This window comes from Paramisgurnus dabryanus, chromosome 21 (assembly GCF_030506205.2).
Source record: "Paramisgurnus dabryanus chromosome 21, PD_genome_1.1, whole genome shotgun sequence".
NCBI lineage: Eukaryota > Metazoa > Chordata > Actinopteri > Cypriniformes > Cobitidae > Paramisgurnus > Paramisgurnus dabryanus.
Window position 1 is genome coordinate 20,451,457 of NC_133357.1, and position 15,589 is coordinate 20,467,045.

The 15,589-nt window shown below is 37.7% G+C and overlaps 1 protein-coding gene across 1 annotated transcript in view; it reads left to right on the forward strand.

Moving 5' to 3' along the window:
• The first annotated feature begins 12,979 nt into the window (after positions 1 to 12,979).
• The window catches only part of xkr7b (XK, Kell blood group complex subunit-related family, member 7b), a 75,804-nt gene continuing 73,194 nt past the window's right edge, over positions 12,980 to 15,589 (forward strand). The window contains exon 1 of the mRNA XM_065249773.2: positions 12,980 to 13,542. Within this exon, the coding sequence (XP_065105845.1) occupies positions 13,055 to 13,542 (488 nt within the window). The 5' untranslated portion in view covers positions 12,980 to 13,054. The remainder of the gene's footprint in view (positions 13,543 to 15,589) is intronic.

A 15,589-nucleotide genomic window follows, 5' to 3' on the forward strand; every position in this document is an offset into this window, starting at 1 on the left:
TTCAAAATATATGTTCGGCGCGTCAAGTGAACCTATGTGCATCACTTGTTTTGGCAAAATAAGTGCCTGCTGCAGACGCGTATAAACGGTTTATGATAAAAAGACGCTCGGTTTTGCCAGATACTTGCATAATCTCATGCGTAATCAGAGTTTACTGTTAAGGGAGTGTCTTGCGTGTATTTTGTGAACGTGAGCACCTCTTTTATCATAAACGGTTTTGACGCGTGTGCAGCAGACACTTATTTAGACAAAACATGTGATGCACATGACGCAACTAACACATATTTTAAAAACACGAGCAACACACAAGACACTCCAAACATTTTATTTTGAATTTGCGCCCCTCGAAGAGCATTCACAAGCCGCCACTGCTTAGTATTTTTGTTTTGTTTTCAGTAAAAATATCTAAAAAATCTTAAATCAAGATGTATTTTCTCTATGAGCAAAATGACAAAGAAAAATAAGTCTAGTTTTTAGACAAAAAATATATATAATTAGCGCTTAAAACAAGCAAAAATCTAGCAAAGTGTTTATGAAAAAAGTAAACTTATTTCAAGTAAATTTTTCTTATTCCATTTACAGATTTTTGATTGTTTTAAGCACTAATTTACTTAAAGTTTATATTTTTTGTCTAAAAACTACATTTATTTTCCTGTCAATTTGCTCACCGAGAAAATATATATTTATTTGTAGATATTTTCATTGAAAACAAGACAAAAATACTAAGAAAGTCATTTTTTGCATTGTATGTTTTTGCATGATTAGCTTCCTACAAATTCTTGTGAGATCAGGATGAATGACATTGTTGTCCCTGTTCACATGATCCGCAAAAACATCTAAAAAGCTGTGCTATGCCAGGTCAGTAGCTGGCATTGTAAAGAAACACTATGCACATGTGCACATACGCAATCTTGTACAGAACAATAAATACAAACAATATTTCAAAATATACCAAAATTTGCCAAAAATATATTTGCTGAATTTTTTTGGCCATTTTTTATATTTTGAAAATTATTTTAAAAATAAATAAATTTTAAAGCATTAAAAATATATATCTAGCCTACTATATCTACTTTTTTACATTACGAACCTGTAAACATATTTTCAACTTCAAAAATACACTTTATAAAGTTAGCTTGTATTGAGCATATAATTCAAATATATTTTGGCAAAAAATACTTTTTTGCAATAAGGGATGTAACATTAGAAATGTATTTATTTTCACTTGAAATACATTTTAAAATATATGTTGATATATGTTGAAGGTTCAAATTAAATATATTTCCAAATTCAAAAATATATTCAATTGAGCATTACTTTCTACAAAATATATATAGCATATATTTAAAATATATTTCTGGCCTGGTCGAAAGCATCAAGCACGTTTTTAGGAGATGACAAGGTTTGTTTATTACTAAGTGATTAGCGGCAAAATGCCCAAACACAGTCCTGTAGTCCATCATTGTTGTTTAGGTTATCATACAACTCATATATGCCTACAGACACACATGTGCATGATGTCCACCTTTTCACAGTTTAGCTTTTTGTAATTTATACAGAGATGATAACAACATTGTTTTTAAAAGTTTGCATTTTCAGCCCCCCATCTGCTGTTGTTGTGTAAATAAATGAAGAGGGACCAAATATTTTCTTTCTCCAATGAAATTATCACATGAAAAAAAATTGGAATTGTCTATTTGAAGGCATACACACAACCCAAAGACTTTTTCTTAATAATACTCAATATAAAACACGCCTACATCTGGGTGTGTCCGTCTCTCTACTCACACTCATTGAGAGATGGTTTAACGGTAAGACACTTTTGATGAACCAGCAGCAGTTCTTCTGGCCACAGCAGCTCATCTGAGTAATTAAACTAAAGAAATTTAAAAGGCAAATGAAAACACAAAATGAAATAAATAAGAGGGCAATAACTGCCGCTCAATAATTGGAGAGTGCTGAGTGCAAGAGTCCGGGAAGAGCATGTGTGCACGTTTGGCGTGGAGAGTCTGGAGACTGTTTTCATTAGGATATAGGCCTGAATGCGGCAGAAATGCTGACAGGGGCATCTATAGCTTCCTGAAGCTAATCTTCTTCACTTGATAAAAACTTCTCCCGCTGCTCTGTTAACGGCACATTAATTCATTGCCAAGCACTCGGTATTTCTCTCCATCCTTGCATTCGCTACCCTTCTGTCTTACTGTCTTCCTATTTAACACTGCTGCTGGTCTGTCATTTTCTCTCTACCAAATGGCATGTAGTTCGGTTTTATCTCTTTCTCTTCCATTTATCACTTTTTTGTATTAACATATTTCTATCATTTTGGAACTTTAGATTACTTGCTCTTTTGTCTTTCCATATCCAGACTTTATTTTCGCAGGGTGCTTTTGCATGAACACTGAATGCATGAAAGCAAAAAACAGATCTTGTTTGGCATCATAGTTGTAAAATACTGTACAGAAAGATTGAGGCACCATCTGTGAGCAGAATCAAATGTGTAATAAAGCTGAATGTGAAATACAGCCCATGAATCCAAACCCTAAATGCACACAATAAACAATGATGAAGCAGCTTTAAATATCTCATGGCAATAGGTATCTATTTTATGAGATGGTCAATTCGAATAAATTTGTATGCTTTAGCACATCATCTGGTTTCGCCCCAGTTGCATTGGGATTAGGGGTGGAGTTTAATTTGAGCTTTTTTTCCGGAATATTTCAGTTTTTGTATGATATGAAAACGCTACCATGTAAAAATTGTACATTTTCCTTTGAGATCAGACTTGAACTTCATACAGACAATAAACAACCAAATACATGCACTATAAAAAGTACTGAGTTAGTCTCACCCCATTTCGTCAATATTTGACGACACTTGATCATTCGTCAATATGTGACGCGGAGGGTATACCTTTCGCGTCATTTTTGACGAACTGGGGACTTCAATACTATTACGTCCGTTGCATTCTCTTCTCCTATTTTCTTACCAATTTCGCGTCGGTTTAGGGTTAGATTTACATAATGACATCCCTACCCAAACCTAACTCTAACCCCAACGCCAGGTGACAACTGTTTCTAACCCCAACGCCAGGTGACAACTGTTTAATTTCGCGTACACTGTTTAATTTCGCGTACACGGTTTAATTTTGCGTAATCTAACCCTAAACTGACGCGAAATTGGTAAGAAAAAAGGAGAAGAGAATGCAACGGACGTAATAGTATTGAAGTCCCCAGTTCGTCAAAAAATGACGCGAAAAGGTATACCCTCCGCGTCACATATTGACGAATGGTCAAGTGTCGTCAAATATTGACGAAATGGGGTGAGACTGTGTTACGTTATTCAATCCAGCATTCGGTCAAAATGGGATGAACCCAACTTGTTAAACCTAATTTAACAAATTTAATTTTACCTATCCTGGGTTGTTTTAACCCAAAATGCTGGGTTGTATTAACCTATTGTTGGGACAAATATAAGAATGTTCTGGGTTGATTTAACCCAAAGGTCCCCTTTTCAAAGTAACCCAGCATTTTTTCGAGTGTACACTTAGTAAGTAAGGACTATAAGGACATTGTAAAGATGATCATGTTGTGTTTTCTTCACAGAAGAAAGAAAACCATATGGGTTCTCAACCGCATGAAGGGAAGTAAACAATGACAGAATTGTTCTGTATCGACACCATTAATTGAGTAAATTTATGCGGCTCCCACAAGCCGGTGTATTTAGGGCTGCTGAACAGATGTGCCTCATTTGGAGTCAATACACTGTTTACAGCATTTGATATCACAGTGTACCGTTCTGCACCAGAAATCAATACCTACAAATGACACATTTCCACATTATCGCAACAAAGCGACGGTCATACGTTACATTACGGGGGTTCTGTGCATTTGCATAATCTATAATCATTTGTGAGAAATTGGTCATTAACAGTGGTGTTTGTTATTGATATAAATACAGTACATATAGTACGTGTTACCAGGCCAAAACCTTTTAAGCTGACATGAATGTGAATGTGAGATCTTAAATCCTGCAGTTTTGCTTGGCGCATGATAAAAAGCGGAACAATTTCATAGACTCGCACTGGATTGAAGCCATACTATATTAGAGACCAGAATATCATAAACACACACACACACACACACACACACACACACACACACACACACACACACACACACACACACACACACACACACACACACACACACACACACACACACACACACACACACAGTGGGTTCTTGTGCCACATACCAGTGTGGTTAAAAAACATCATAGCAATCACATAGCAACATCTTGGCAACAATGCACAGTATTGCGACTTTGCATGGCATTAACTTACAAAATGCACAGATCTAGTTTTGTGCATACAACACATCGACAGAGGCATTATGCCCATTCAAACTGAGGGGGCACGTGCCCCCTTGTTTTTTTTAGCCAAATGGATTTTGCTTGCAACCTCAAAATCAAAGAAGCGTCCATTAATCTGCTATTTGTCTTTTAATCTGTTTAATATGCACAATATTATCAATTCTGTGCTGCATCCTTGTCACTTTTCGTTACATTACTTTATTCTGGCGGCAGGCGCTGCAGACAACGCAGACGTCATCAGCGTCTGAGCGCCTTCACAAGCTCTTCCTTGTTGGTGCTGCATTTTGCTATCTGAGAAATTAAAACGTGTAAGAAACGCTCACAATATTTCCAAACATCCGCACGGTAATGTGCAGTTAACCTCCTCTGTGTAGTAAATGTATGGTTTAAAATGTGACAGTCTCAACGTTATATTAGTAGATTTCTAGATTCATCTTGGTACAACGCCAAAGTTCGCCAGAGTTCACGGGGCCGCGGAATCACACATGCTCACATATGAGGTAAAATTTGATGCAATAATGTGTTCCTTTATCTAAAATTTTTTTAAAATCATTATTCAACATTAAAATCAATCACGTGGCTATAGCTTATGTCATGTTCGTTGTTTATATACTTTATGGATTTAAAATTACATTCATTTTTATAAGATAATGCAGTTGTTGTGCAAAATGCATGAATGACACAACTAAACAAGTCATTTATTAAAACTTAAATAAATGTAAATATGATACCAATATGTCATTATTCCGATTAAATATTTAATATGAAAGTTAGTAAACATTTTTATTTTGGAGGTTTTTGCATGAAAGCAGGGGTGTTTAGATTGTAAGAAATGTAAGTGCCATGGAAAAGACTGAAAGCTCTATAATATTTTGTTTGATGTCTGTGTATGCATACATTTCTGTGAGACACTGTGCCCCCTTAAAAAATATTAGTGCATGACACCCCTGAACATGTACACTGTGAAATATAAAGAAAAGTTAATATAAGGGGGTTCTTTCTTTTTAATCCTTATGATGTGAATCATACAAAAACATATGATTATTAGCAAAGGCAGTAAGCCCCACACCTAAACCCAACATCACTGAATTCATACAATTTAGCCACCTCATAAAATAGTTAGGAATTGGGTGATATTATGTTGGTTTTTCTTATGTTTGGTAAGTCATACGTATTTGGGAACCTAGTTTTGGATCATGTGTCTTTAAAGAGGCCCCAAAGACCTGATTCAGGGAGCTGGAATACATCTGATTTTAACCGTCAAGTAAAATAGCCACAATAAAATCCCTTCTACATTGGGTTGAGTAAGACAGCGCAGTCCTGGTGAATAAATAGTGGTTGGGAACAAAATCCAGCAGTAAACTAAATCCAATACACACGCACAACTCCGCTGCTGCCCCGGATAAATATACATAATGCTGGGTTCATTGGTAGGGTGACCATACGTGCCATTCTTCCCGGACGCATCCCGTCCAGGATTTTGTGTTCGTCTTCCGGAAGTCGTATTTGTCGACCGCATACGTCATTGAGGATTATTATTATTATTACAGAAGGGCAATCGTTACAATTTAAGGTAATTATAAAACTACGATTGTATATCTTATGTTTTTAACTGAATGGCGTATGCGGTCAACAAATACGACTTCCAGAAGACGCACCGAAATCCTGGACGGGATACGTCCGGGAAGAATGGCACGTATGGTCACCCTATTCATTGGGAAGCCGAACAAGCTTAAATTTCCCTCAAAAGCGACAACACACTGATTTCGTGTCAGCTCTTGGCTGGTGTGTCCAAATCAGTAAAATCTGATTACGCATGAGATTATGCGAATATCTGGCAACTCGAGCATCTTTTTTATCATAAACCCTTTAGACACATCTGCAGCAGGCACTTATTTTGACAAGACACGTGATGCACACAGGATGTTTCGATGCGCAGATCACATATTTTGAAATTACGAACCACACACATGACGAGCTACATACATGTGACAAACTTTGCTTCGAGCGCCCTCGAAAAAGAAGTCACCGGATGAGGAATCCATCTCTTAAACAGCGTTAATAAGTCAGAATATATGAAATAGCTTAAGACCCCCACTTAAACAATTTTTTTTAGCAGCACATTAATTAACTGTTTTTTTAACAAGTACCATGTAGTGTGAAAACACAAGCGATCAAACACGCTCCCCAAAAACCTGTCTCTCACATACTTAGTGATGCAGAGTTATTTTTTTACAAATTTATTTTGTTTGGTTGTTTGTTTGTTTGTTTGTGTAAATTAACAAGTTTAAAAATAAACAAAAACAATCGAATAATTCAGATCTCTGTGCATTGCATTGCATGAAATATAGCAATATATGTTGTTTACTTTCCACTTCCACCCTAGCTTTGTCTCTGTGCTTCGAGCACTGGACTAACCATGTTGTCTTTAGATACCTTGTGCCTTTTCTTTAAACATCAGGCTGTTGAGGCAAAATCACCAGGTCCTTGAGGAAGCAATGGTTTAGCAGTCTAACCCGGGTGAGAGGACCAGACAAACAACGCAGAGCCGACTTGGCAGATGACAGCATGCACAAGATTCTGCGCTGACACATAAACAAACTGAGCATTTCGAATGCCATACTTGCATCACGTGTAAAAAAATTATGGCCCTATGCGTACCATGACAAATTGCCACTTGGAGAGTCTGGTTTCTCATATCACATGCACATTTAAATATATTTTACATATTTTAAATATGATATCATTAATTCATTGTGCTGCGTACTGTAGGCTTCAAGACTGTAGCTGTAGACATAGGAAATGGCAGACATGCTGACTCTTTAGTGAACTTGACATCAGCGTATCAGCGTTTTAAGCCAAATCGTGTACTCACCTGCTGTACATTTATGAATAAAGTAGCCTTTCCTACTGCAATGTTTTGAAATTTTGTAACACCTGCACTGTCAATTATATTTAAATATATTAAAATGCAATGCAATGTGTTAGTCAGTTGTGATGTCTCAGACAAAAGGATTGCATACAGTATGAAGAGCTCAGATACAAAATTTGCGAAATCAACCTCTGAATGCTTAACCGAATGCTCTTTGTATTATACATGGATCAAATACTTTCGCTTCAAATCTGCTTAATTCCGGTCTCAAGCAATTTAGAAATATCGGTTTTGTTTGCAAAATCCTTTAAACACCACATCTTTTTTTAAAGTGCATGAAAGACGAATGTGAAACAACCTTGGATAACATAAGTTTGGATGTGTCCCTTGTGAGTATTTGGACCTGACTACACCCAAATGGTGCAGCCACATGCATCACAGCGCCCCCTAATGTTTGGTTCAGTTTCTGAGTTTTACATTTTTAAATTCTGACTTTAAATATTTGCAATTTTTCTAGTTGCAACTTATCCAAAGAAGTGGAGGTTTTTGCAAAACAATATGGGTTTTGCAGTGAAAGGCAGTCATATTTGTTAAAAATACCATTGAAGTAACTAAAGTGAAAATTGAAAATGTAGACTACTGTATAAGAAGTAAATTATAAACATTAACCTGACTGAACCTATGAAAAGGTTATAAGAACTGAAGAGATATAAAACTTAAAGGTTATATGAACTGAGGAGGAATATAAAAAGATTGACTGTAACCAATAAAAGGGAAAGTGGTCCGGTATTGGATATAAGATTATGGCAGACAAGCTGAAACAATCATTGTGCAAATTTTAGCTTTCCCACACAATCCAGCACTGTACTGTAGCATTTTGCAACCGAAATAAGATACATAGCTCTGCGCTTCAGAGATGAGACACTATTCACACACCTGCTGGCAGTGTCGACACCAGGATAACAAAGTACACTGACAAGCCTGAAAAATGTTTTGATTAATGCTCATGTACTCGGGTACTCTGACCCTACCAAACCTCCCATTATTCAGACAGATGTTGCTGAAGATAGAGGTTTGTATCTACAATACATGCAGTCGGTCGGTCACTTGTGCATCTAAAGCTTTCACTGTCATAGGATGGAGTTTCTTAAAGCACGGCACCAGCAAAGCTAAGATCATAAGCTCGATTCCTAGGTGTTGATCAATAAGCATAAGTGTACAACACCGTCTTCTGAACCATAGTGCTCCAGGTTAGCTATCAGTTATTAGATAATATCAAGGGAAGCTGAAATTTAACAAAGCTTTCTTGACCGTTGCCCTGATTATGGTTGACTCAGTGGTTACTGTAGACTAAATTAAAGAACGGTGTCAGAGTCTGTTCCGTGTCAATGCAGATGCCTTACAGCTGATCCACGCAGTAATGCTAAGTGTTATTTATCTCTGTTGGAAGTTAAAAAGCCTACCCTGCAACTCTGCCAGTACAGATCCCAAAGTAAGCTAGAACTCTAATTGACTTAATGGAATAAATGGAATTAAATCTGCTGCCTTTACGGTTTAAGAGCAGTGCCTATGTTCGGTAAGGATAAGGATTTTAAGTTGAATAGGCTCTTTTTTAGATGTATATTTTGTCGTTTCAAAAAGCATGTAAAAGGATTTTGACATACTACTCTGACCTAAACATGAAAATTCAAGGTGTGTCACAAAAAGCATACTACCGGTATACAGTATGCACTTTTCTTTGCACTATGCACCATCTAGTCTAAAGATTTGTCTCAGATGAACACTAACTAGCAAGATATACAAGCGTATTCCTAGATGAAGCCAAATGATTTCAAACACATAAAACAACGCAAGTAAATAAAATCTATTTGTACAATGTACCCTTGATGTCAGTGTGACCTGTTTTGCCCAACATGAGTGAACTTTAAAGAGCACCAATTATTTGATTCATGATTTTACATTTCCTTTGGTGTGTAAGTGTTTATTAGTACATGTTAACGATATGCAAATGGTACAAATTCCAAAGTAAACAATGACGTGAGTTATCATTTCCAACTTGAATCTCTAATTAAGGGCCCTATTTCAATGATCTAAGCGCATGGTCTAAAGCGCACAGTCTAAATGGACGTGTCTGAATCCACTTTTGTTAATTTAATGATGGGAAAAATGGTCGGAAAGGGTTGTTCCTATTCTCGTAATGAGTAATGGGTGTGTTTTGGGCGTAACGTGCAAAATAAACCAATGAGAGTCTTATCTCCCATCCCCTTTTAAAGCCAGTTGGGCTCGCGCCATGCCTATTCCCTATTTAGATGGCAGAATTTGTAAACTGAAAAACTAAGGGATGGAGGAAAGAAGACCACCAGTTTAAAATGTATGTTAGAAATTGCGCTGTTTTTATTTGTATTGAAACTGTTATTTTTGTATTAATTAAATTTAAAGTCGTTTTTATTTCAGGTGGGAAGTAAAATTAACAGGCTTTTAATTGCTGTAAATGGATAGCCTATATGATCAGTGTAATCTCAAAAAATAATTTACAATTATGTAAGAAAAGGTTTGTAGTCTAAAATACTTTATTTGTAACAGACAGGAGATAAAGAGTTAACAAACATGTGGAGAGCCGAACGTTTAAGCACTTGGACAGCGCCGTGGGTGTTTTGAAAAGCATTACTTAAAAACGGTTCTCATCTCAGCATATCCACAGGTCATCATGTACAATAAATCCGTGGGGTAGCATTTAAAAAAAAAACATAAAAAAATGAATGCAATAATAAATCAAAACATTTAATTATTTACCAGGCTACAGGTGAAGAAGTTCTTTTCACCTTCTAACGTCTCGTAATTGATCCTCATTTATGTCCAAGAGACTCAATAATAATCTTTTACATTTTAATCCTTTGATTTTTCATATTTAAAAGCTTTTTTGTGAAGCTGCGCATCCATGTGTCTAATAAACAAACGCGCGTTATCGTCTCATTTATAGGCGCATATAACACGCCCTTTAAAAAACAAAAACAGTGCAGCATTGACTTTAGACTTTAGACCAGGTTTTAGTTGGTCAATGGCGTAGTCTTATTTAGATGCCTCAAAATATAGCAACGCACCAACAATGCGCCTGAACACACCTCGTTTTCAGACTAGAATGCCTATGGGCGCAAATGCATTTGCTATTTAAACAACGTGGCAATGAACGTGAAAATTAACGACTGCGCTGGGTTGAAACTAGCAAAAAACATTTGCGTTGCGCTTTGCGCTGCATTGCACCGGGTGTATAATAGGGCCCTTTATGTTTTACTAATCCTTACTTTAGCAATCTGTTACGTCCTACTCAAGTCTTGTCAGCATTGCATTGTAAGCTTATCTTCAAAACATGGTAAGGAGCGTCACATTTCCGGTCTACGTCAAAGGTATTCAGGCCAATCATAATGTACTGGTAAGATGGCCGACACAGGGGAGACAGCGCATTTCAGATCGATGAGCTTTGTACGAAATCATAGCGTTTGAGGAAGGCAGGCAAATCTGGAGCAACAAAAATGTATGGTATGTGGAAAATAATGTGTTTTTTGAACCATAAACCAGGCGAACACATTGTATTATACAAAATTTGCAAAATAGCATTGTTTTAGCAATGAACTAGGTGCACTTTAACTGTGAACTTTGCTTGCATAACACTGGATAACTCCTCCTCTCTTCCAAAACCAGCCTAAGCTGGTTGGCTTGTTTTACTTGGTCTCCCAGACTGATTTTAGTTGGTTTAGCTGGTAAAGCAAGTTGGCTTTAGGGGGATTTTGGGGCACTTTTTTATCTGGTCAAGCTGGTGGGACAGTTGGTCTTCCAGCCTGACCAGCTAAACCAAATAAAACGTGTTCAAAACCATCAAAAACCAGCCTGCTACACCAGGAAAAATAGGCTGTGAGACACACAACCTGGTTGGCTGGTTTTAGCTGTTTATTTCAGCAAGGCAAGTAAGCAAAACTTAGGGATACAGATGAATGAAGTGTCCAGCATTGTACGCTTCATTTCTTAATTTTAATAAGTGCATCATTCATCCGTGTACTTAAAGTGCAAATGTTCAATGTAAGCACACTACTATGTACTGTATACTACAAAATGACATAGAAAAGTGCATAAATATGTGATTTTGGATGGACCTTCTATCTTTACTTACTAGTACTACCATGGCCTACATGGTACTACCCTGCTGGAAAAAACAGCAAACCAGCAAGACCAGAATATATTGTGTTTTGGTGCTGGTATGCTGGTGACCACCAGCTAAACCAGCACCAAACCAGCATGGGAATTATGCTGGTCTATGCTTTTTCTTTCAGGATATATGGTGGTATTATTGTGTTTTAGTTTGAGCTCAGCAGACTTTACCTGGTTAATGTGAACTGTATGGAAAACAGAAAAATGTTTTTTTTTTTCACTAAGCATAGCGTGCAGGTAAAATGTGAAAATACTGATTATGTGATTAAGAAAAAAACTGACTAAATTCTCATTTTGGGTGAACTCATTCAACCAAGTGTGCGTCAACATCCACCCAAAATTGACAGAGCATTAAAATGGTTCATTCAGATGGGGTTAAAAATGCAGCCCTGCTGACATAATGACGGCTCTCTGTATGAATGCGCGCGCGCTTGCCTCGCGCTGTCAAACGTTAAATATCAGAGAGGGAGAGCGCGCGTCCGTCCCACTAATCAATAAACCATTTCCAATCCTTCACCGCAGAAACACTTTCGCTATCATTCCTCGTTTAAAGGGATGAATGCACATGGAAAATATCCAATGTATTAAATAAGCAGCTTCAGTAGACGCGCTAGGTCTAAATGGCTCGTGTTCATTGATCACTCATGCTGAATATGCGCGCGTCTGCTTTCTGTTCAGGTAAATATGACTTCCGCTAAAGCTTGTTAATGAAAATACTTCTCAATCATTTCTCACACACGATTGTTAAACTGCACAGTTTAGCAGTTAGAGCACAGCAGAACAAACAGCTAAATACAAAAATAATTTTGCCCTCTATAATGTGGGTCAAATACTAAAAGGCATAACGACACGAAAATTAACCATGGTGTTACTACAGTAGCCATAGTTTAATGGTATGTGTAGTAAAATCAGTGAGCCTGGGTCGCCTAATTTACTGTTGTTTTAATAGCATGACAATATAGTGAAAAAATTGTACGTTATTTTATAAAATGCATGTTAATTTTTACTTTTACTATAATAAAACCTTATGTATAGGGTTAAATATAACTTTCTTTTAATATGTAAAAGATAAATAAATCTGAAACACAGATGACCAAATAGACATTAACTAAGCAATTCATACTGTATGTTAGACTAAGGACCACTACATAAAAGAATAGATGGCATTGCATTTATTTCCATTGGGTTTTATGTAGATTCATTGCTATTGCATCAATCTGTCGTTTATTTCAATTTTGCAAACTGTAAATTTGCTATGGCATTTTAAGACAATGCTAAATTCTCCTTCATTTGTAAATCACTTTGGATAAAAGCCTTTAAACACTGTTAATGCTTTTGGTCAATAAAGACAAATCAAACGTCGAAAAAGACAGCACATTTTTATAGTCTTTCAATTAATCTTGAAATAAGGCTGATTGTATCCCAACACAAACCAATTATCCCCCCATATTGTCCCCCCCCCTCTCTCTCTCTCTCTCTCTCGCTCACTTTCTCCTCTCTCTCTCTCCCAACTCTCCCATGAGCTTTCACACACACACACTCCAACACATCCCCCTCCCCTCTCATTGTACTTCGCTTTCCTTTGCTCACTCTCTTTCTACAACAAACATGGCCGCTAAATCGGATGGAGCAGCCGTGTGTGTGAGCGAGAATGAGGAGGATTCGCGGTGTCTGGTTGGCCCGGAGCAGAGCGCGGCTCCCCCGCACCCTCACGCAGACAAGCGCTTCTCGCCGCTGGACTTCTGCTGGGTGCTTTGCGCCCTCCTGGTTTTCTTCTCCGACGGAGCCACCGACCTGTGGCTGGCAGCGGACTACTACCTGAGGCGGGACTATTGGTGGTTCGGGCTCACGTTGGTCTTCGTGGTGGTTCCCTCCGCTGTGGTTCAGGTGTTGAGTTTCAGGTGGTTCGTCTACGATTACACGGAGATGAGCGCGTCCCCGGGCGGGGATGGATGCAATTTCAGCACCAAGGGCAGCGATCAGCGCAGCGGCGGAGCGCGCACCGTGCCCGCGAACGGCACGAGGAAATGCTGTAAAGCGTGCATGTGGATCTTTCAGTCCGTCATTCACATCTTGCAGATCGGTCAGGTCTGGAGGTAAGATGGATTGCATAGCATGCAGTGCGTCTTAGATGAAGAGGGAACTTATTGCCAAATACATTAGCAACGCAAAGGTTGTGGGTTCGATTCCAGGGTGCACACATATAAATATGAAGCTTGAATGCACTGTAAGTTGCTTTGGATACATGGCTTATCCTGTGTGCTTATATTTACTCTTAAGGTTCTTGGTTGAACTGTGGTTCCTATAAGAACCTTTAACATCCACAAAACCTTTCTGTTCAACAAAATGTTCTTTATACTGTAAAAAATGTTTACATGCTATACAAAGGTAAGAAATAATTCTTTCAAATCTCAAATTATGCACATGATGCTTTGTAGAAAGATAAAATGAGGTGCCACCCCATCAGTATACATCCCAACTCGCTCTTGACCGCCTGGCTTTGCTGTTTGTCATTATAAATGATGTGTCAAGGTGTACACAGTGCTATCTGTGATCCCCTCAGGTTGACGCATATTGCAGGTTATGCTAAAATAAATGTAGTTGAGTAAGACCATTTTGTGCACTCCCTGTTAAATGTTCCCGAAAAAGAGTGACAGACGCTGCTCGCATTTTCTCAAAGTGACATGGTCAAATCCACAGTAGATTTTAGGTGTTTGTTCAAAGATTAAGAAACTATTTAAATGTCAGTGCCTTCTTCGGAAAGAAAACAAGCATTTTGCACCCCTATGGGCTCATTGTTAGCCACATGGAGTAAAGACAACTTCTAGGCAAGTTTTTCCACTGTTTTTTTTTTTTTTTTTTGCATGTCTTGTTTTCCTTAGTCTGCTTATCTTTCAACAGTTTTTATATGTTGCTTTGAAAGTTGCATCAAGAAGCTGGTTTGGAGATGTCTTAGAGCATCATACGCTCTGAACCACGCAGTCATCTCCGATAGAGAAAGAGAACACAAGGTTGTCGTCTTCTGAGTGCTTCATGTTTTCTGTACATCTTAAGGCTTAAAATGCACATGCAATGTGTTTATTAGGAAGACATTGTGTGAAAAAAACAGACAGGCACTTGATGGATTGTGTAGGTTTGTTTTGCTAATGACATTTGAGGTGCGCTGCTGATAAATGCGTTGGGAAAAGGATTCATCAAAGGAATGTTTTTTACTCCATCAAATGGTGCTGTCCTTTATACCAGATCAGGGACAAAGGAGGCAATTCACTCTTACATGCACATGAGTGTTTTACTGGTAGTTAAGTGCTGAATTATTAACACAGGGCCTGTAAGGACCTGTTCGTCTCAGTGATTGTGTGGGAGAGGATGTAGCATTTCCTGCCATCAATCTCTGCAAAAATATTCTTGTTCCATCTCTCTTTTACTCGGGATGTCTCTCGCTGTCTTTTTATTTTACCTCCTACTTGCTTTCTCTAAATATGATTTCTTATCATGAGCCGTTGTAAACCAATTGCTTGGTATGTGAATATTTGCATGGGTTTATGTGAGTATCTCAGCTTTTTTCTACCTTTGTGTTTGACAAAAACCTACCCCCCTTTTTTTTCTTTTTGGATTCCCTCCTTCCCGTTCTATTTGGAAGGTTTGAGTTCTTCACTTGTTGCAACAAGTCAAATTTATTTTCCCTTGCATTATGTTGGATATAATTTAGTATTATTATGGCAATTAAACAATGCACATTTTAATACATTATAAAGATTCACTTTTAAACTGAAAGTAGTGAATATTATAGATGAAAACCTTAAGTTAAAGAGCACCTATTGTCCGATTAACGTTTTTACATTTCCTTTGCTGTGTAAGTGTGTATTAGTACATGATGGTACAACAATATGCGAAAGGTACAAACCCCAAAGGATTGTAGGCAACAGTTTACTAAGACCGACATTATCATAATTCCTCCCGCTTAGACTCACAGCCTATAAATTAACTCCTGTTAGCATTGCATTGTGAGCAAATCTTTCAAACATGGTAAGGAGCGTCACATTTCCGGCTGACGTCAGAGGTATTCAGACCAATCACAACGTACAGATTAGCTGGCCAATCAGGGACAGAGAGCTTTACAAATCCATGCATTTTTAGGAAGAA